The following is a 22,724-nucleotide window of genomic DNA, read 5'->3' as shown; positions in this document are numbered from 1 at the left end:
GATCCTTAGGAAAACGCAAAGGAAGATTTTTCCGACTGTGGTTTTTATAAAATAGCTCATTAATGACTTGGGGTAGAACCGTTCCAACCATTCGCATCATCAGATATAATAATACTGACGAATCAGACAAAAAAGATCCCCACTAAACGGTTTGCATTTTTTTCCAGGAGTACTGAAGTCCTAATATCATCAATTCTTCTTATTTCGCGGTCATTGGGCTGGAGGTGGATTCTGCAGTTCTAACATCAAGGTAAGAAAGGAAATGGGGGAACTTATTGTTGTTAATATATAAATAAGATATACGCAATCCTCATCTTAAAAACGGGCTAAGTTTGACAGTGATAATTAACTTTTTGAAACTCCCCTTTCTCATTTAGATATGCTATTACAGATTTTTATTTTTTTTTTAAGCTTGTCGATCAAACTTACAGTTTCTTTCTTTCTTTGCTTCCAAAACTCCTTTAGCTACCTTCATGGGGCTGATTTACTCGACCTATTTTGCTTTGACGGGCTTCGAGTTTTCTCTAGCCCCTTCAGCTGGGCTGGTTGTTGGGGGTCGGAATTTGGGGGGGGGGGAGAAAAAAACAGGGCGAAGAATAAGCCTTCCTAAAACTGCGGTGGCTCCGCGGAGTATTGCTACCCTGCTGGCCTCTCTCTGCTTGGCTCAGCTCCCCAGTCGCCTGGGGCTTCTGCTGAAGTTGGTGGGCCGCTCCTCGGAGTAGGGCTCGCCGAGTTCTGGGCACCCAGATCTAGGCCAGGGACAGGTTTCGTTTTGGGGACCCTTCGGCTTTTAGAAGCCCTCAGTCCTCGCTGGCAGTGAGCCTGGGGCCCTTGGGGCTTTGGGGGTGTTAGGGGTGGGGGGAGGGAGGTGACAGAGCGACTGGACGGCCGCCTAGGGCTCCAGCTCGACCCGCAGAAGCCACCTCCACCGGCCCTTCTCAAGGCCGGGATTTCGAGGTTCGCCCCGAGCGCGTTTCCCGAAACCGAATTTAGTTTGGCCCTCTGGCGCCGCCGTACAGCCGACGCTTCTTAAGGGGGACTAGTGGCTCTGGCAACCCGTGGTAGCGGAGTCCTTGGGGTCCTGGGGAAACGGGAGGGAGCCCGGTGCCCAGCATGGCCGGGAGGCGCCGCCGCTTCCCGGGGCTCTCGGAGCCCCACGGCCGGAGAGGACCGACTGCTATTTCCTTCCCCGGAGGTCCCCGCGGCTGACGGGCGCCCCGACGCTGCGGGCACCAAGCCGGGGCCGCGGCCCCTGCCCACGTGCTTATTCTTAAGGAGGTCCGCGCCCCAGCCGGGCGGCCGAGACAAAAGCGCGGCCGCGAGCCGGGTCCAGGCGGACTGTGCTCGCGCCACCTTAAAGGAGCCCCGCGGCGGGAGCAGGGAGGCCGGGGCCGCGGGAGTCGGCAAAAGTTTGCAGCCTCCTCAACCCCTGAGGAACCGGCTAGGGGCGCGTCGGCGTGGCCTCGCTCGTGGGGTGGACGGGCTGGGTCCCCGCGGCTCGGCTCCGCTCGCTCCCGCATTCAGTGGTCTTTGCAAGACCCCAATGCCGCAACCCGAGGGTTCGCAGCCCTCGCCGGGCACCGCGTCCCCGGCCTCCCGGGCGGCCCAAGCTGTGCTGCTCGCAAGCAACGTCGCCCGCGTGGCGAGAGTGGCAGGGATGCGTCCCGCCCTGCGCCCACCGAGCGAGCGTGCGTGGGAGCGAGCGAGCGAGAAAGCGACCCTCTCTCCGGTGCCACCCACGGCCCGGCGGGCGGTGGCTCGCTCCGGGCGTTCGGGACACCCGGGCTATTGTTTCGGACCCGCGGCGGCGCCCGACCCGAGAGGGACAAGCGGCCTTCCCCACGCGCGGCCGGGAGCGCAGCGGGCCGGGCCGGTCGGCACGGAGCTGATGGGGACCTCGCCCGCACCGAGAAAAGTTGCTCCGAGGGGCGGAGGCGGTGGGTGGTGGGCGGAGGCGGTGGGTGGGGGAGGCGGTCGCCCTCCTATCTCTCCAAAGTCGAAAGTACTCGGCGGCGCAGTTAGCAGAGCCCCGGAGACGAGGCTGCCGCCGCCGCCGCCGCCGCCGCCTCCCGCGCGCCAGTCTGCGCCTCTGCGGCGAGCCGCGACACCGAGCGCCCGCCTAGTCGTCGCAGCCTGCGCGCCGGGACGAGTGCGCCTCGGGGCTGGGCGAGGCGGCTGCTCCCTGGACTTGCCACAAGGAGGAGGACCAGACCCTGGGCCCTGGCGTTCGTCAGCGCCCGGACGCACCCATCCGCCGGCCGTGGCCACCGCCTCGCGCCGCACTCAGTCCTCAGCCATCCGTCCTTCGTCGCCCGGTGCAGGAGGTCCTTGCCACCCCGCTCCCACCGCCGACTCTCCCCTTCCTCCTCCTTTCTCCCTGCCTCCCACCCCCTTGCCTATCCCTATGCCTCCTCCGCAGCCCGGCTCGTTGGGTCGCCGCGCTCACAGCGATTGATTGATTGATGTTTAATTTCCTGCCAGGCGGGGCCCCCCTCCCCCCGCAACCTCCCCAGCCCTCCTCCCCGCCCCCCACTCCCCTCCTTCATTGCGGTGGACCAGTCTGGCTTGGGTTTAGATCCGTCCCCCCCATTCCCATCCCGAAATAACCCAGAGACTTCCCCTACCCCCACCCCAAATTATTATTTTGAAGGCGCTAGATCTGGGGACCGAAAGGGGGAGGGGGAGAAATCGGAAACCGAGGACAACCCAAAAGGACTCACTTTGCCTGATGACTCAACGCAACTAATAATCATCTCCCTCTCAGTGTGTCTCTCTCTGCGGCTTGTCAGTGAGTCCGGCTCTGGCTTCTGGCAGAGGCGGCCGCGAGGGGAGAGGTTGGAGGTGACAGCTTGGGCGGCCGCGGCGTTTTCTCTGGAGCGCGGTCCGGGGTCTCCGCGCCTCCTCCGCTCTTGGTGGCACGGTCACCGCGGCTCCGGCCGCGCCTCCTCTGGAGCTAGCGGCGGGTAGGAGCCGGCAAGCCCGCGGCAGCCTCCCAGTCCTCAGCCCTTTCTCTCCAGAACCGGTCTCCTTCCCGAAGGTGTGAAAGGCTCATTCAGCCCCCTCTCTCCCCCCCCTCCCCCGCCGTCCCCTCCCCCGCTCGCTCGGGTGCCCCTTAGGAGGAGTCCTCCTTCCCCTCTCCTCCTCCTCCTTCATCCCCCCCCCCACCCCCCATCATCATAACAACCATCTCCGAACAGAAGACACCCTGACCCAGGACCTTAAACGCTAGGACCCGGGGAAGAGGAAAAGGAAAGGGGAAGGAGGAAAAGAGAAAGGAAGACTAGGACAATCCTACAGATCACCAGAAACTTTCCACCCTGGATTCTCTACTTTTGCTCCATGGACAGAGCCCCAGCCAGCCAAGTTTCAGACAGACCGTGAGCAGTAAGTACGCTGGGCGAGGGCTCCCGCGCGGCTCGGAGTTCGGGAAGCCTGGGGCGCGCTCCCTTCCCCGGCTGTCCCCGGTTGTCCCCAGGCTCCGGCTCTGGCTCTCACGCTCCCAGGCGAAGCTGGGAGCTGCGGTGGAAGCCTCTCTCGCTACCCCTCCGCGCACTCCCTACCTCTCTCGCCTCCTTCCTTTCCCCACTCGGTCACCCCCCACCTCGTCTCTTCCACCCGAGGCGGCTAGGCTTCTCCCGCGTTCAAAGCTCCCTGGAGGCTTCCGAGCGCCCCAGGTGTATTCGGGGGTTCCTCTCGCGGGTGTCAGTGACATTTCGGGCGCCGGTTCATCAGGTGTTTTTCCCTTCTTCCGGGTCACTCCTCCAAAATTCAGGAGTGCGGGGGAACTGCGTGTAGCGTTGCCTGCTTGCTTAAGGACCCCGAGGAAAACTTCCCAGATTTAGAAATTGGGGTTAATGAGGGCTGCTCCTGCACCCAAGATTCTAAATTTCTTTTTTTTTATGTTTTATGCTTATTTGCTTTTTACAAAAGCACTCGGGAACAGATGAAGATAAGAATGCTCCGTAATAATAATAATTGTAATCTTGCGATGGAGGAGAGCCTCCAAAAACCTCGAAGTGTTTGGGATGCTCGTTCCCGTGGATTATAGTTAATTTTTTTTGTGCAAAGGTGTGTGTGTGTGTGTGTGTGTGTGTGTGTACGTGTGTGTACACGAGTGTACTCGTGTACTTGATCCAAAAGGTAAAAAGCGGGGATTCCATGGATCCGTTGATCAAGTCTTTGGCTCCTGCCTGGCCTTTCATAGCACATTTATCAAGCAATTAATTTGCTTAAGGATCCGTGTCTGTCCTGGCTCCCTCCCAGGTCGGGTGGGGACCTCTTGCTCTGAAGTACTCTCATTTCGAAACCCCGACCCCCACCCTGTGGAGAGGGCGGGGGTGGGGTGGGGGCTCTCCATCAGAGAAGGGCTAACGAGGCGCTGCCCGCTATGAATGGGGGAGCATTGCTAAGTGCTGTGAGCTCCTTCGACTCTGTCCACGACACCGAGGACTAACTCTTGGGACCTGAGGTCTCAGTACCTCAAGTCCTGGGCAGCTTTGGGGCCTCCAGTGTTAAGGTTGGGACCCGCTATCCTGGGACCCTTTGGGACCCTTATGAAGCGTGGGAGGAAGTTTGTGTGGCTGCGGTGTAGCGCTCTGCCACTGGCCTGATCGTCTATCACGTGTGTGAGCGGTTTTCCCTCTTTTTTTTTCCCTCCCCCTTCCCTCCCCTCCGCCCCCTCCCTAGGTCCCAGCGCGTTTTATTGCGACCTGCCGGTGGGAACTTTGTCTCCAAATCGGAGCAGCATGGAGCGGCGGAGCGAGAGCCCGTGTCTGCGGGACAGCCCCGACCGAAGGAGCGGCAGCCCCGACGTCAAGGGGCCTCCCCCGGTGAAGGTGGCCCGGCTGGAGCAGAACGGCAGCCCCATGGGAGCCCGCGGGAGGCCCAACGGCGCCGTGGCCAAGGCCGTGGGAGGTAACAGCCCGGAGCTGGGAGGTGCGCGCAGCCGGAGGCCCAGTGATAATGGCCTGGGTGTCAGGGTTCAGGTTGATTAGGCGCTCTTTCAGTGTAGGATTACAGGAAGTCAAATCCAGGTTGCCAAATAATGCCCTGCTTGCCTGTCTTGCAACTGGTAGTAGCTTCATCTCGAGTTATAAGAAGAAAGTGGTTTACCCAGAGGGTGGCATTTTTTGGGCACTTTGCCACCGTGTGCCGAGGTGTTGGCAGGTCTGTGTCACAGCCAGCTAACTGTTTCTAGATTTTCCTAGAGAGCTCTTGCGTGTTTAACTCCTTTGCCTTGCCTAGGAAAGGTTCTAGGGCTGGAGCTTCTAAGCCTTGATTTTAGTGGGGCATAGAGGGAGGATCAGGCTAGAACAGGGGCAATGTTTTTTTGTTTGTTTGTTTGTTTTTTTCCTGTAGCCAGGACAGGGCTGAGGGACGAATAAGTTCTATGAAAAAGGAAGAATCACCGTGAATCCATTATGTTCTTCTTAGCGGATTTGATGCTAAAGTTGCCTGCGGAGTTGAGACACGGGCGGTTTTTTTTTTTTAACTTTGTTAGGATTTAGAGAATTGGTCGAAAAATAGCAAGCAGCTTCATTTGCTGCCTGCTGCTTCCCTACCCAAGATTTAAATATTACTTAAAGATAATCTTTTGATGTTTTCATTACTTCTGCAAATACTTTATTTAAAACTGGTTAGTGAGGAATCTCAGAAAACTAGATCAGAGAAAGATTTGAGCACTGAACTATTTTCTGGGTTGCAGGCCTGTCCACTAGCTGTCTGTTAAATAGGAAATGTACAATTTTACATGCCATTCAGACTTTTTTGTTTGGGATAAATCATTCCTTTAATTTTATCATGCCCGAGATTCCCCTTCACCCTAGACATTTTCAGCAGCAACATGTTTAATGTAATTCTTTATGTTGACCAGCATAAAATGATACAACTTTATGGTAAAGTTTGGTGATAAGGTCCCACCCCTGTGTCTGCGGTGTACATAGAATTTTGGAGTAGACACTTAGCTTGAAACATCTCCATGCACCTAATAAGATGACACTTGTCTGTTTTTAATTATTTACTATTTTTCTTTGTGGTAGACGTTAAGGATGGCTCGCCTTAAATCTTTGAATGGGCCATTTCTCTTGAGAAGGAGTCTTCCTCTCAATTTTTAAAGTTTTGACAACATGATTTGGTTTCTGTATAGTCTATCTAGAGATATGAAAATATGCTTTCAGTTTGACAAAAAAAAAGGAAGAAGGGAAGGAAGAGAGAGAGAGAGAGAGAGAGAGACACCACTTTTCAACGTGGGGTTTCTGAGTGCCTGTCCTAAGACTGGAGCAATGACTTTAGCCTTGCTGGATGTATATGTACCTATGTGCACATCACAGATATGGTAGGAACCAAGCTTGGGCTGCTGTATGTGCTGCTAATGTCTGGTGAAAACAGCTTTGGAAATCCTCGGAGAAAGTGTATTCTGAAAGTCACTTTTTATGTAAGAAAAATCTTAGACCTAACATTTCTGTCTCTGTTACTTCACTGCCCACTCTGAGCTCTATGAGGTCCCTCCACAGTTTGGAATGTAAACTGTTAGAAATTGTGCTGCCCTTCTGCGATGTTTTCTTCGTGTCCTATTGGACACTGTGAGAGGAACTGCTTCTGTCTGCTGACCAGGGCACCTTTAGTGTGGAATGGTAGTCCTTTTTGCAAATTTTCTGAAATTATACTTGAATTTGTCTACAGGCTCTAAATTTGATAGACACTAAAATTTACTGCCTTTATGAAGAATAGTAGATTTATTTCAATCGACATCTCCGGTCACCATCTTGGAGGCTCCATTTTATTTAGAAACAGTGAGGATCCTATTAGAGGTCTCTCAAGCTGGAAGTGAGATGACATTTACTGCAATAAACACTGTTTGCAGTACTTAATAGTAAGCGTGTATATGGTGTCTTTGTGTACGGTGGACTTTTAAATATGCTCTTAAAGCTCAGTTCTCTATGGCAATATAGATTCTTTGGAAATAAACTAATTTAGAGATTCAAAATATCACAACTTGGAATATGAAATTTTGGAGTGAGAAGGTTTTGACTGAGCATTAATAATGATTTTGTGAGGTCCAGCTGACAGAGTTTCCACAGGTATTCTAAGATGTTGTCGGTTTTATCTGTATAACCTCTAACCATGTAGATATCACGTAATCTTCGTGATAGGCTGGCTGAAAGTCAAGACTTCTACAAATGTGCATCCTGAATTTAAGAGATGTTCAAATTATATTTCTAGTTAGAAATATTCCCTAATTGAAACTTTTCTCTTTTAACGTAGGATAAATATAAAATAGATCGTATTTCCACCATTCTACCTCTTTTGTTGAATTTTCCTCATAAAGCAAACACAGATAACCACAAAAATACTTATAGCTGAGTCATTTATTATCATTTTGGGGTCTGTTGCACTCTTTCCACGCCAGGAGAATGGACATAACGCTCTCAGAGCTCAGTCCTTGGGGGTGCATGCCCGTTTTTCTTGAGTTCTTCCTGAAAATCGTTCTCATAGCAATGAGGGAAATCATTATGTTTATTGGTTGCTCTGTAAAACAGCAATTTATCCCACCGGTTTTGATGAGCAGGGAGAGAGACATGCTTTTCGCTGGCTGCAAGAGACAATTCTGTTGCTGTTCTCCTTCTTAAGGAGAGGGAGCTTGATAGGATTTTTGGCGAGACTTAGATAATTCATAAAAAGGTGGGAACTGAACGGTCTCGCAGGTTTGAGCCGGTGGCAGTGGTGTGTGTTCCTTCCGAGTCTCCCGAGTTGTCTTCTGAGAGGAAACTTAGGCTGACCCAGATCCTTGTTTACAATGTGGCCAGCCATAGACGCCCATCAACAACTACACCGGTTTTTGCTTTGTCTTCTCCATCTCCCCTAGTGTATTTCTGCTGCTTGTTGATGTTGTGTTTTTCAAGGCATGTGTATAGATGCAAGTGCCCAGCTGTATCTGACAGTCGGCTTTTGTCGAAGGTCCTCAGGGGGAAGAAAAAAAAAAGGCTAATATCTCTTTAAAAAACATATGAAGGCTGAGAGAGAGAGAGTTTAGACAGGCAAGAGCCCTGTGGTGTTGACAGCTTTATATTCCTGCTGGGTGACATTCACTTACTAGAACTGGCGTTCCCTCTCAGCTAGTAATTCACTCCATAAGGATGGGGGGAAAGGATGATGAATGGTGGGGACATTTATATTTGCGCAATTGTTGATTAAAACTTATAGGTCTATTTGAAGACTCAGAAAAGAAGGAGAGGATTAAAGATGAATTAACGGAGGACCAGATGACCCCGAAAACAGTTCTGCTGTGGGGAACCTACAACCCAAAAATGAAAGTGGGACCCAGGGAAGGTTGCAGAGGAGGCCAGGCCTCTGGCCTTTTCCAGGCCGGTGCCCAGCTCATTGTTAGCAGGAACATTTTCACTTTTTGGGGTTTGGCTTCAAGAAGAACTTCCAGACAGCTTTATTTAAGCTGAATGAACAGCACTTGGCTATACCAGATGGTGTATTTGCTGATGGGAGGCATTAAACACCAGAAATCTTTTTGGTATTTTTCTTTTTCCTATGATTTTTTTTAATGTTTTTTTTTAAAAAGGGGGTCTTAAGTGTCCTAGATTTTTTGGGGGGGAATGGGTGGGATTTAAACATTGGGAATTTCTTATTGAAATATCTGCTCCTTCTGGGAAAAAATTTATTTTTGAAGAACATTTTACTTAAAAAAAATAACTGGATTTTATTGGAAGACTGCCGGCTGGGGTCACCTGATACAGCAAACCTGCCTGACGTGGATGCTGGCCTCTCTTCCAGGCCTGCTCAAGCACATAGCCGCCTTGTTGCAAGGCGAGGGGAATGCGTTGTTATACAGTGCACACTTGATGCATTGGAGCAGGCGCAGAGATTGCTAGGCAGGACCTCATTGGGAGCCGGGCATCATCTCCCAAGGCAACATTTGGCTCAACCGTCTACACGGGCAGCCTTGCCTTTGCAACGGAGAGTCCAGGACACGTGCACCAGGTCAGGTGTAGACTCGCCATCAGCTGGAGAGGAGCAGTCATCTTGCTCTCTTGAGAGACGGGCCGATGGGAAAGAGCAGAGATATTTATATAATATTGAGATGTATAAGATACTTAGAAATAGAAATTGTCAACACCGGGACACGGGGGGGGGGGGAGAGAAAGAGAGAGAGAAAGAGAGAGAGAGAAAGAGAGAGAGCTCTGTTTCCAAGGACGAATGCCATAAGGTACCCTGGCAGTTGGAGCATATGTTCAGAGGGAGGACTCCGAGCCTCAAGAAAGGCTTCCCTTGCCTAGCCTAGCTACCCCGCTATTACTATTTTAAAGGTTTAAGGTCTTTCAAGAAGAGCGTGAACTTAGGCTCCGGGGTCACCTCGCCGTCTAACGTGGCCTCTGTAGTTCTGCTGAGGTAGAGAAATAGCTCTTCCCTAAAGTGCTTTTAGCCCTTGGCCTGTTATTAAAATAAAGACATACTTGGTTAAAAAAAAATATATCTATGCAATAGAACATACACATTAAAGAGAACATAGGGTATCCGCCCCTCAGCGTCCTGAGTGTAATTTGGTGTTTCAAGTAATTTTCAAAGTTTCATGTTCCATCAGCAGAAACCCCCTGACCATTATATAGTGAAGATCTGTTGCAGTGGCGTGCTCTGTGAGCATGTGTGTGCATGCGTGTGTGTGTGCGTGTGTGTGTGTGCGTGTGTGTGCACGCATGTGTGTGTGTGTCAGTGTGTGTGCACGCACGTGCGTGTGTGCGTGCGTGTGTGTGGGGTTAGTGTGTGCATGCGCGTGTGTGTCTGTGTGTGTGGTGTTCAAACTGCAGAGATGTCCCCTAAGCCTCTGTCTTAGATGACACTGGTGCAGAAAATAAGCCATACCGTCATTTCCTGGAAGTTGTGGCCAGCAGGGTTAGTCTGTGCATCTTAGAAATCCTTCCTTCCTGTACTGACTTCTTTTTCTTTTTTTTTTTTTTAATTCCTCTTTCTCCATGGGAAGAGCAAATAGATTAATGATCGTCGATAAGATCGCTGAGATGATGAATTTGGGTAATCTTAAGGACAAGTCAATCAGTTATTTCAGGCAAAGACTATGGTGATTTTTTTTTTTGGGGGGGGGTACTGCTGTCAGGACAGCCCTGTGACTTGATCAAGGCTTTCCTTTGGTGATTTGAAACACTGTTACTATTGCTGCTGCTGCTGCTGCTGCTGCTTCCGCTTCCTCCCACCTCTCTTTCTTCTGCAAAATAAGAAATCAGTGAGCAGTTTATGCGAATATTTAAGAAGCGTGCTACACCAACAGAGTTAGATATGCTTCGTGCTGTATCATTTTCTCTGGAGACAGCTATCATTTCAGAGTTGTGTTTTGGTTTCTGTGGAGATAAAGTTGATATAGGTTCTTAGCATGAGAACGAATGAGTCCACATTTGGTATATAAGTCCACAGCTTGTTTCGCTTCGGGATGCTCCGTGGCAGGAAGCCTGCCTATCACTAAGATAGTTGCATATTTTTATTTAATAAGTAGGCTGTAAAATAATGCTGGAAGAAGTGTGCAATAGCATAGTAACTTTTACTATGTTCTTCACGCTGACGCTGAGGTACAATGGCATTTTGGAACATATTTAAAGACAGAGCACTTGACAAAAGCTGTATGTGTAACAGTTTGTCAGGGAGAAATGACAAGTGGTAAGTGACAAATGAAATGTTGGCATCATCAGGCTTTATTTTGATAAAAATGTCTCAATTTGCAGTGATATAATCCTGCTTCATATTATTTCGTGAGTGGTAAGAGATGCATCAGGAGAATTTAGATTTTGTGAACGGGAAATTAGCAGCCCAAACTCTCAGCTCAGAAACTTTGGCAGCGTGTCCTACCCCCTGCTCCCCGAGAACAGGAACAGCAGTGAAATGTTGGACCGAACCCATACATTTTAACTCATTATTTTTTTTTTGAAAAAAAAAAGAGGGGGGGTAACTGAAAATGGTTTCAAGTAGGAGACCTTTATGCTGAGCTGAAAAAAAAAATGGAGAAGAGTTTGCCTTTTCGTTTCCTTATTTTCTTTATGGCAGTTTGAAAAGGAGTGATTTCCCTCTTGTCTCTGATTGCCTGCATCTTTCCTCACGCCCAGGCCTCAGGGCTCTTCAGCCTTAATTTAGCGAGCCAGCAAGGTGAGCTGTGGATTTCTCTTATTTCGCGGAAGAGGAGAGGTTTCAAAAGTGTCTGAGTCTTAGAAGCAGATCTTTAAACACAAAGGATCCCTCATCCCACCGCTCGCTCGTGGATGGAGCTGGTGGTGTCTCCAAAGACAGAGTAAATGCCTGAGAGCAGCTGAGGTGTGAGTTAGAACCACAGTCAAGTCAGCCGGGGACTTCCAGAGTTTTGTTTTGTTTTTTGAAGGCACAGGTGGAGCTGCTACGTAGCCCTGTTCACCATTTTCCGAGGAAACCTTCCTCCTTTTAATCCTGTCCAGCAACCCAGTGTGTGGTTTTTTTCCCCTTTATGTGGAGCCCCCATGAGCCTGACCTACCATGGCGTGTCTGTAAAAACCTTCTGTGACATTGGCCATGGTGGCTTCTGCCTGTAACACCAGCCCTCCAGAGGCTGAAGCCAGAGAATTCTGAGTTCCAGAGTAGCCTGGACCGAATGTTGAGTCTGGGCCACACAGCAAGACTGTGGATCTCAACAGTGCTCGGACACAACAGAATATTCCCTGGTGAAGTTTTCAAAATCATGGAACCTAATCCAATATTATATATTATTTTTCACTCAACAGAATTGTTTTATTGATTAATTGCAAATGATTAAAAACTGATAGGTATAATTAGATGCCACCAAAGTCGTCAATAGTTGTCATCTATTTTGTCCCTGGCTGATATTGGTGAAGCTTTACGTAATTGCAGATTAACAAAAGCATGATAAAAAAAGCTGTAAATGCATAAGTATATTTTAGACGTGGCGGTCACGGTCACTGAATTTATGGCGTGTATTTTAAAATGAATATCTAGACCTCTAAAGCCAAAACCAGAAAGTCCCGGAAGGAGGCCGAAGTGTGGCGATGATAGATGGGTATGAAGAGCCTGTGATGAAATCCAGCAGGTTTTGCTCACCTAAAATAATGATAACAGTGAGGAGGCAGATCTAGTGGGCGTTACAATTACAGCTGGGGCGATGCATAGAAAACGCAAAAATCAGCAAAGCCGCCGCAAATCTAACCAAAAAGTGTAAGTTCATGAAGGTGTCGACAATTTAACCCTTGACATACAGCTATCAGTAAGTCATGTCAGCGTAGGGCAGACCTATCCGTTAGCTGTTGCTCCTCTGAGGAAACGCACCTTTCAATTTCACTTGTTTCTGATACTGTTAGTTACCGTATAAGGCAAAATGACTTCTCTTAGCCCCTTGCCTGTTATCACAACAGAGTTCTGCCCTTGCGCAGCTGGGTATTAAGCTGTGGTATTAACACGAAAAGAAAGATTTTTTTTTTTTTTAAAAAAACTAGAGGCAGAAGCTAGCACCACCAGTGGCCGTTTATCAAAGCAAACACATTTTCCAGCCATGTTTGATGCCCACTCGTGGGTTCACGGCTCCACGGGGCTCAGCGCCTGCCTTTGTTTGCATGAAACCTTGTACAGATAGGGGCGAGAGTGGATTCCAGATAAGAGAGTGTTTTCTAAACCCCCCCCCCCCCCCCAAAGTCGGGCAGGCAGTTTGCGGGCATTCTCGGGGATAGCTGGGGCTCCAGCACAGTCCTGGAGCTTTATCCCTCTCTTCCTTCCTTCAGAAGGTCCCTGCTTGGCTCTGGCACAGAACTGGAAGACAAGCATATCAGTCCTGCCCCAACTAATAGTTTGATTCTACGTAAGAAAATCTCTTCTTTGCAGAGAGAGCCGCACGGCTCTGGAGAAATGACCAAAGGCTTACAGTAAAAAAGAAGCCATATTTTGATATTTTTCTGATTATGTCAGCATGAAAATTAAGCATTTCACTGCTTTAGTATTTACACGTACAAAGAAAGCCAAAATTGATATTGCTGATAGCTTATTAGAAAAATGCATTCATATAAAACTCTTAAAATTGCTGTGTTTTGAAACATTATTTGTTTTTTTGGTTAATAGGAAGAAACTTTCTTTTGTCATAATCTGAAGACAGTAACAGAGGCACATGATAAATGTCTCTTTAAGTGTTGTAGTAAAAGAAAATGGCCTGTCTTCTGAGGCAGTAGAGACTTTATGTTGCCTTGGACCCATTTCCAAGCAGTGATCGGAAACAGATTACAATAACAATTATACAGTCAGAAGATGCAATATCCATTTCTACTTTAATTGAGTGAAGGAATAATAAAAACATCATTAAGAAAAATGAGCTGGACCTGTCGCAGAGTGTACAAAGTCTTAGGCTGGTCGGCGAGGCAGGGTCGACCACAGTGCTTCTCGGCTTCTGTGGGGTTTATTAGCCGGGGTCTGCCTTCCCTGGGACGTCCACAGAAAAGCCCGTGGGAGTGCGCCCAGCCACCACAAGCATGGGCCCAGGCACCACAAGCCTGCACTTGGCCTAAGGATATGGCGTTTTCTTGCCTTCTACCTGAGGTGCAAGGGACCCTCTTTTAACCTTTGGAGCTGGATGTCCACAGAGATGACAACTTGTCCTATGTTAGCAAGAGCTAGGGAAGTTCCCCCGAGCTCCTCCTCCCAAAGTTCCCCAGAGTCGAAGCTGAGAAGGTTGAGGCCCACCTACAGCTGTCTTTCTTCTCCCTAGACATGGGGGAGCCTGCACCTCGTCTTCACCCTACCTGCTGTCCCTCAGGTGGCGTGGACTGTCACTTGAACACAGAGCATCCGCCTTCCATTCTCTGTCCTCATTTCTTTCCAAGCAGCTAAGTTTTCTCTCTGGGTTGGGTTTGCTCCTGGGACACCTAACAGTTCTGCAAACCTGGCGATGACAGTGTGGGTAGGGTCGGCAGCCTCTCGTGGCCGAGCCCAGAACGCAAACTCTGAAGCCCCTAGCACAGTTACAGCCCAAGCTTGCGCTCAGGAGACGCACTTAGGACGAACTATTTTTTTTTTTTGACGCGTTGTTGAACATTTTCTTGAGGTCATTACTTGATCAGAGCTTTCTGGGAGCTGCAACATGAAGGATTAAGATTGGTGGTACAGCCTGGGGTGGAGGGTCCAGAAGCCCTGGCCCATCCCGGGGAGCACCCCCTTCAGGGGGGAATTTATATCGAACAGTCTATAAAAGCTTACAGTCGAATGCACCGTAGACTGTTTAGTTAATAGCATCTTCATTAAAGTAGTTGGTGTCAGCGAAGGGTTTTCCGTTTTACACTCACAGAACCTAGCAGTTCTGAGCTTTAAGTGGCTAGGAGTGGTTTTTTTTTTTCTCTCTCTCTCTTTTCTGGGCTTTACAGTTCTAGCCTAAATATTAATTCTGGGTGGAACTTGGCATAGCATCTTTTCACCTCGGAGGGAATTTTTGCTGTACAATAAAAAGTGGCATTTCTTTCATACGAGCCACCTTCTCCAGGTCCCCCCTCTTCTCCAGAGCAAACACCAATGAAGTAGTCAAGGGTTTTAGGGGGTGTCTTTATTTATTTTTTATTTTTTTTAAAGGAACGACTCTTTTTAGGTTAACAAGTTTCCATCAGTTCACATGGTGAACTGTTGCTCTCGGTAATAACAGGAAAGATACATGGAGTTGATAATAGGATGGAAACATTGTTCTTCTCTCTTCCTCACCTGTCCATAAAATTAGGAACGTTCTGGACCCTGACTACCGGTTTAGAAGTTGAGAGTGTTACCTGCGATTCTAACGTTGATGGAGAGAAAAGAAATTTGAATCTCTGTCTGAAATGACTGAAGTCTCCAATCTTTGGGACTTCCACTAAATTCTCAAGATGGCCTTTTCTCTGTGTTAATGCTGTGCTAGGACCGGATTGTCAGGGAATGAAAGGACTTGGCTTCTCTTGATCTGACAGCTAGCAGGCTCCCAGAGTGTCAGTGACGGTGGGTGTGGTCCACGGCAGAGCAGCCCCTCTGGAGACAAAGGTGTGCTGAACAGGGGCATGCAGGGCTGCCGGCCATACTGACGTCCCAAGGCACCTTCAGACAAGTTTCTGTCTCGTAGATTTGGCAGCAAGGTATCGGGAGACTCAGAGCCCCTTGCCGTAGGAACCCAAGGAGAAAAGATTGCTCTTGGGATAGGAAGTCGTTTCATTTTGAAGACCTAGGTAAAGTGAGTTTTCAAGGATAAATAAGGTGATTCTGATTTTTTTTCCCTGCCCCTCTCAAACGAATGTCTATTAAATTTTCAGCAAGACTAACTCCATTTACAGGCTCAGTCTAGAGCAGGTTTGTGCCCTAAGCACATTTTTATGGTTAACTTACATTCTCCACCCCACACTGGAGCTTACCTTAGAAAGGCTGCCAGTGATCATTAGCTCCCAAGGGATTGGGGGAGAAAAAGAACCCCTGGGAGCGATGCACCTTTGGTGAGATCATTAGCATTGTGATTTTTGCCTCCACGGGAAACTGGAGTCAACCCGAATGTCAGGATGACGGTAAACTGTCTGACAGGAAAGAGTGGGATTCCAATTAGCACAGGGTCAGGTATCAATACCTCTCTCTTCTCACACTTCCAGCGGTTAGTGGGGAAACAAGCTGCACAGTAAACCCCTGGGCTCTCCAATAAAAAGATTTATAGCAAAATAATTCTCGGCCTCATAATGGGAACCGTTGTAGGTTTGTGTTTGATATTTGTAAGGCTGAAATACAGTCCATGTACCCAGACTAGGCATTTATTGTAAACAAGCTAACTGCCAAGAGCTTCTCTTCTGTCAAACATCATTATATTGAAGATTGATGTATATCTTGAAAGCAAGGTTGAGGGAGACGATTCTTCTTCACCAAGGAAGGCTTCTGAGATGCGGCTCTCTGCTTCGCTGATAGTAATGGCTCAAGAAGCCACCTTCCTCACGGCCAGCCTTGTGTGTAATAAACACAGATCTGTCTGTCTGTCCTTCTGTTAACAAAATAGAGAGGTGAACTTGCACCCCTGGGAGCTGCTATGTGCTGTATGCGTTTCCACCCATCTTCTGGATCCGCATCCGGCAGCCCTGAGTTTGAGCCAGAATACTTGCTCCTGCCCCTGGCTCTGCTCTAAGCCACCCACAAACCTGCACCTCTGCTTGTGAGCTAACCCCGCACGGGATCCTCGTCTCCTCAATGCTGGGCCCGTCTGCTGGCTCCTTTATGTTATTCTTGTGACTTTAGAGCCATGGAAACTCTAGCCTTGAGTTACAGCACGCTCAGATTCAGTACAAGGCTTCAGAAATGAGAGAACCTATAAATCTAGTAATCTAGGGGAGGCGAAATCTTTTTGAAGCTGAGATGTACGTACCTGGAATTTCCCCAGTTTAACATGCTACCAAAATGTTCCAGGGCTTTTTGCTTGGAAGAAGGCTGGATTTTGTATTTTATTTAGGGCAAGGGCATCTCACTTTTAATTTGGGAAACAAGTCATCTTAGGCTTTAGAGACATTTAGTTAAAAAATACGGAATTGCATTCTTCCTTTGGCTGGGTGGCAGCCTGTGACCGACCGTAGTAAGGATGCAAAGCGCATTTTCAAGCCGAATGTGAGGGTTCATGCTGTAACCCTGCCACAGGAGAGGCAGAGCAGGAGAATCATGCAAGGTTTGTTTGGGGGGTGGGGGATGGGGCTAGCCTGGTCTACCTAGTGAGTACCAGGTTATCCAGGGCTGGGGAATGAAACCATGTCTCAGAAAAGCAAAGTGACGAGAATTTCAGTGGGTGTCACAGGCAGTTGGCTTACACAGTTTCTAGATTATAAAGAGCATGTCTTAGAATCCAAGAGGAGAAAAAAAAATATACCGGTCTTCTGTTTTTACTAAATAATTGCTGTACATCATACAGGTACATGTGTACTTAAAATATCGTGACTGGGAAGTATTCCACCAGACCCTGCTTCCCTGGCTTTGTTAGCTCCACTGAAGTCATAGGAATAATGCCCTCTGTATTGTAGGCAGGAGAGCTCATGGTCCCTCAAGAGACTGAAGGACACACACTTTGATTCTGACTTTGTGGCTCTGCTTTCCTCTTTTCCCTGGCCGTGTGGGCGCTTCCCAGATGCTGGTCCACGAGGGTCTGCTCTCTGGAGTCTGCACCCATTTATTTCATAGTGATGATTTAGTTTACACGTCTGTTAAATATCCATCAATGTTTTGCTATTTGAACCCTGGACATAGTAGGATTTTTTTTTTTTTATGAGGGAGAAACCTTTTTTTTTCTTAATATAAAAACTTTGCTTTTCGGTTTTTTATTCGATAAGAATCTTTCTGCGCTCGTGATTTCCTGTGAGGCTTTGCACCAGTGTTGATCTCAATTTTTAATAATTTTTTTTTTGAGTTACACTCTCCAAAGGAAACACGCGTGTGCCGTGAAATATTCCCACTAGAAATATAGTAGTCTTGTCTTCAGTGAGAGCCAGTACTCGATTCCTTTATTAATTCCTGGCTAGAAAACATCAGCACAGTTAACTACACTGGCAAATTAATCAAAGATTTTTTTTTTTGAAAAAAAATGTTTGAATTAGATAAAATAATATTTAGGCCGAGCTCAAAACCCAAATTAACGAGGCAGATAGTATAAGGACAGTTTTTATTGTCTCCCTTCTCTTGACCTCGGGGACTCTCCCTAGCAAATGGCTTTTGCACACCCATGCTCTGGGAAGAAGCAGAGGTAAATGCCTGTCTTCATGAATGTGTCTGAAAACCTACCCTCTTAGAAACCTACCTGCTGGATAAAATTCCATTTTGACAGAAGACACGAATCCTGACGATATCGAAATATGCTATCATCCCTTTTAATACCCCGTGAATCTTTTGATGGGCACGTTTTCACAAGGATGAAAAGAACGTTTAATTTTTTTTTTAGTTTTGAATTAAGTGTCTTGAAGCAATATGCCACGGGCTTGACCTCTTCTGTAATGTCCAAAGTTAAAGAAGACGCCACAGTCCTCCAGAGTGCAGGACCTGGTGGGATGGCTGACCCACGGCCTCTCCACGCCTGGTACATGGTACATGGTGTGTGCATCAGGCTGAGAGCCACACAGGATCAACCACAATGTGCTGTGTTCATATTCCAGCAACCTGTGCCCACTTGAGGACATGCGTGACCTTGTGGTCTGGCCTGCTTCCTCTGCCCAAGGGAAAGCCAACTCCTGAATCCATTTGTGTCCAGTCTTTTTTCCTAGAAAGCATTCCCCGGTCATCTGATGCTCGCTACAGGGCAGGAGGCCCACAGAGAGGCTGCCAGTCTGACAGCTGGGAAATCTGGGGCCAGGGGGTGAACACTTCACACTGCTTGTTAATAGAGGTGATTAATGTCTAGATGCAGTTAGCGTTTTGGTAAATTGAACCTGCTGTTTGTTTCGAGCACATCGTGGGTCAGGCTTGAGGCGGGGTGTGGCAGAGTGGAGATTTGGCTAAAGGGGGGCTTCTCCCTGAGCCGGCCGCAGGCCAGGTGTTGCTGCCCACCCGGGGATGGCCATGGTGGTCTGCGTTGGTGTAAGCCATTCCTTGTTATCTAGGTACGTTAGTTACCACAGTGTGCCTCTGTGTGTTTGTGAAGTCTCCCTGTCAGACTGCCTTCTGACTTGATCCTGCCCCTGAGTTCATCTGTGAGGTTCAGTGTTAGTGAGACATTTACCCTTGATCCTGCCGACCTCCTTTAGGTGGAGTTGTGATGGCTAACCCTGAGGACCAGCCTGGAAGCAGAGGTAGGGGGATACCACAGTTGGCGCTCCGCCCTGCCATGGCGGGGCTCGCACTGAACCCTGGGGGGAGCCACACCCACCCACCCCTGGCTTACTTTTGCACCTAATTCCTAAGATTAGGGTCAGCTTCAAGGGTTGAGAAAGAATCTGATTTTCACCACAAATAATTCTGAGAGTCAATGATCGCCTGATAATCATTCTTAACCTTTTGTGCTCCCGAATGGCGAGGGTGGGAGATCCATTAAGAGGTTTTATTGTTGAAACTTTACTGCCGGGTTGTCCAACCATGAGTCACTGTGGAGAGGAAATCAGACTATTGTGTTTATGGCTTTCTTCTTCGCCTTGGGTTGTTTCTGCAGAGCTGACAGTAACCCTCCCTCTGGGGACCTTCTAGAATTTGCTGCTCTCCACCTTTGCTTAACGAAACCAACAGCCCAAGGAAAGGAAGAAATGCTGGGTCCTGGGGCACCATCAGGGAGCCCTAGGTTGAGTCCTGAACCCACTCCTCCTTTACCCCTACCACCGATGAAAATTTTATCGCTGTTTTTTGAACACTACCTGACATTTTTCTCCATTAGGCTTATTCGGAAGGAAATGTGATGCTCCGGTCACGTCATGCACACGGATGTCCCTGTCAGTCATAGAGTGTGTGTAGACAGTGGTCCCACAAGACCGCAACCTGCCGTGCTGAGGCAGCCATTTTCGGTTTGTGTGAGCATCTGCCGGAGGTTTACAGAAGGATGAGGGACGCTTTCTTACACTGGCTTGTTAGGGGAAGCATGAGAGTAGAGTGGAGGAGAGGAAGACACTATGGCCATTCATAGCAAACCTTGGAGTTTTTGAAACAAATGTTGAATGGACCGTAGGCCTAGCACAGGCTTGGCTTGCTAAGCGTTCTACCCCAGAGCTGTGTCCCCACTCCTAAAGTATCACAGCTTTTTATCGGTTAATCTCAGAAAATTTCCACATCATCCCCTGAGGGAGCAGGCAGCTGGGTTTGGAATGTGGCTGCCTTAACCTCAGAAAGTCGTACCTGAGAGAGAAGGAAAAGACACCACGCAGGGCCAGGGCAAGGTACTACGGGAGAGACACATTTGGTTAACTTTGAAATTTTGTCTGTGGGCCCAACCAGGAGGTGAAAGATAACTCTAGTTTTGTTTTCTGTTTTTGGTTGTGATTCTTGGCACTCAAATTTTGCTGTTTGTTTTAGGGTAGGAAGAAAAGGATAGGATGTTGTTTCGTTACTCCTGTTCGTTCTCTCTCTCTCTCTCTCTCTCTCTCTCTCTCTCTTTCTCTCTCTCACACACACATACAGAGAGAGAGAGAGAGAGAGAGAGAGAGAGAGAGAGAGAGGATTATACAAGTAAATCCTTTCAATTTTCTAGTAAATTGTAACAGGAAAAAGATGGCCCTTCCTCTCTCCCCAGCCTTGGAAAGCCCTATATTAAGTCCATGTTGGAAATTACTTCCATCTTTCTAGGCTTCCTCCAGGATTTATTTATTATAGAAGCTGTCGAGGTATTTGCTTCAGTTTATATAAAAGCACAGAGCGGCTCCGTCCGCAGCCTTTGTAATCTTCAGTTAGTCCTGGAACCTTCTCAGGTGATAGGACTGGACAGCCTGAAGGCCCCAGGACAAGGAGTGGTCATGTGACTGCCTTCTCTCCTGAAATGGGTGGGCCCTAGGATCCCTGAGGGGGTTGCAAAGCAGTGCTGCTACCACTTGGGACTCAGCTGTCACTCAGTGGGCAGTTCCAGGAATGTGGGTGGACTCTGAAGACAAAGGGACTGGGAGGGAGGGTGGAGTCTGTCCCTTGGCCTTGAGTCTTTTTCTGTCCTGGTTTGTAACCCTGAAGAACAGAGGTTCCTTTTGGAAACTGCTTCAGGCCTAGCGTGGTACCCACGAATGGGAGTCCTCAAAAAACTTACCAAACCAACAGCATAGGCCACTCAGGGGTGTAGCGAGTGGAAAGGGTCGTTGGCTAAAAGGGCATGGTGTCAGATTTTCTGTGGGTGACATTCGGAATAGTATCAAAGAATGTGGGATTTAGATGGGCTGGGTTGATCTAGTCTTCCTTGGTTGCTCTTTTACTGATCATTACAGACTCTTAATTGATTAGAGGAGGTCAATAATAACCCTTTCCTGGGATAAATCTGAGGACAAAGTAAAGGTCTCCTTGCTAGCTAGGCTATGTGATAGGCTGATTCCATCCCTAATGTCGGTGTCAACGTCTCGCCACGAGGATCCTATGTTGTTGGCCTGACTTTCATCTCTCCTCGCTGAGGCTAAACACTCAGAGCTTTGGAGATTATGCTGTCTCCTCTCATTTTGCCCGGGGCCGGGGTGGTAGCACCCCTTGCAGATCGTGAATGGAAAAGGAGGTGGCGTAGCCTTGGTAAGGACATAGCATGTGTAGTGTGAGAAATCAAGTACCGTCCTCTCAGCACAGACGAGAGGCAGTCACACTAGGGAATCTGGGGAGATAAACGAGAGAAGGACTTTTGTTCCAAGGTCACCTAAGACCAAGAAGCCAAAGGAAAGAGCCTCACCTAAGGTGGGCGGGGCAAGAAATGGTCATAGCAATCACACACTTGCCTTCATATTGGTTTGTGGTGGTTTTGCCCTGTGTGAGAGAAGCCATTGTGTGTGTTGGTGTTTGGCTGACTGCTCGCAGCAGCCTTGAGCGACAGAGATATCACACAAGGTGCTTCTGTGATTGCTGACGGCCCCACTTAAAACCAGCTAAAGAAACAGATACCGTTGATTTTAACTGTATTTAATTCCACTTATTCAAATATTATTTCTACATGGAATCCATTTTCTAAAATATTTTACAACGCAATGACTTCTGTTGCTTTCTTGGCGTCAAGCCCTTGAGATCGACTGTATCTTATCCTTACAGCGTGTCTCGATTGAGGAAGAGCCACCCAGGGCTGTACTTTTCACGGTGGGGGCTGTGTTGAATGCGGTCGGTTTTTCTTGTTCGTATCATAAGCCCCATCTAGTGATCATCAGTTCAAATGGTCATTTAGCCATAGGCTCTGCTCAGTTACTGTTAGTGTCATTTTTATTGGAAGAAATACTTTTTAGTGTCGTGAGCATTGCTCAACTGGAAAGTATCAAAGAGATGGTTCTCCTCCCCTCTGTAAAATGGCATCAATACTCATATATTAAACAGAAGCATAGGTAGAGTGTTTGAGAATTGCATCTGAGATGGCCTAGATGTATTGCGTGTGCGCACACACACACACACACACACACACTCATTTCCACTTTAGCTAGGAGAATTTGAGTCTTGAGGAGCTCCAGATAAGTTAAAAACAGTCATTGACATTGTTGAAGAGTCACAGTGGCAGGATTTGACTCAAGGGCCCCCTGCCTTCCACCCCACCTCCCCGCCTGTCTACCCCCCACCACGCCAGGTGTTGGGGCAGAGGCTGTCACCATGGCCTGCTTGATGCACCCACCGTGAAAATGGTCGTCCCGGCATCATAACCAACGGCAACCGTCATAACCAACGGCCACCAGGGAAGCAGCTTTTTCCCTAGTGGAGAGAGCCATGTTTTGTGTCCGGATGAGAGAGGATGGCTTCTCTCCCACTTGCCTGAACTAGTCTTGAGTTTTTAGTGAATGGCTGGGGCCCAAGTGCCTGTCCTCGCGTTAAACTACCTGCCTCCCTCCCGCAATTGTAAAAGGCTTAGCAAGGCTTACGATCAAAAGGTCCAAAGTTCTCCACTTGATCATCTGGAAATGGGTTTGTGCTACAATAAAAGCCAAATAATGCCCTAAGCTCAGACGCAGGGCCAGGGCCACAGGGCTCCTTGTGTTTTCTCTTTCTCTGTGGCCATTTATAACCTGTAACTCCGTTGAGTTTTATGCTCTTGGCTTTTTATTGAACTTATTTTATTTATTCTTCCCACTGTGAAATTTATTTTTGAAGTATTT

The 22,724-nt window shown here is 48.3% G+C and overlaps 1 protein-coding gene across 9 annotated transcripts in view; it reads left to right on the top strand.

The window, feature by feature from the left end:
- Positions 1-22,724, top strand: part of LOC121445049 (DNA-binding protein SATB2) — a 176,676-nt gene that overhangs the window by 4,119 nt on the left and 149,833 nt on the right. For 3 of the 9 annotated variants that reach the window (XR_005973869.1, XM_041647026.1, XM_041647027.1), the window contains exons 2-4: positions 168-250; positions 3,198-3,384; positions 4,687-4,935. Coding sequence is in view for 7 of the 9 variants with exons in the window: in XM_041647026.1 (XP_041502960.1) it covers positions 4,746-4,935 (190 nt within the window). In the remaining 2 variants the exon portion in view is untranslated. Of the gene's footprint in view, positions 1-167; positions 251-2,642; positions 3,038-3,197; positions 3,385-4,686; positions 4,936-22,724 lie in introns of those variants that run through there. The other 6 variants (XM_041647029.1, XM_041647030.1, XM_041647031.1 and 3 more) reach the window with 4 other exon arrangements.

The sequence above is a fragment of the Microtus oregoni genome, unplaced genomic scaffold (assembly GCF_018167655.1).
Source record: "Microtus oregoni isolate MIOR12 unplaced genomic scaffold, Mior012 000154F_ref0000087, whole genome shotgun sequence".
Lineage (NCBI taxonomy): Eukaryota > Metazoa > Chordata > Mammalia > Rodentia > Cricetidae > Microtus > Microtus oregoni.
This window is presented reverse-complemented; position numbering and strand designations above follow the sequence as displayed.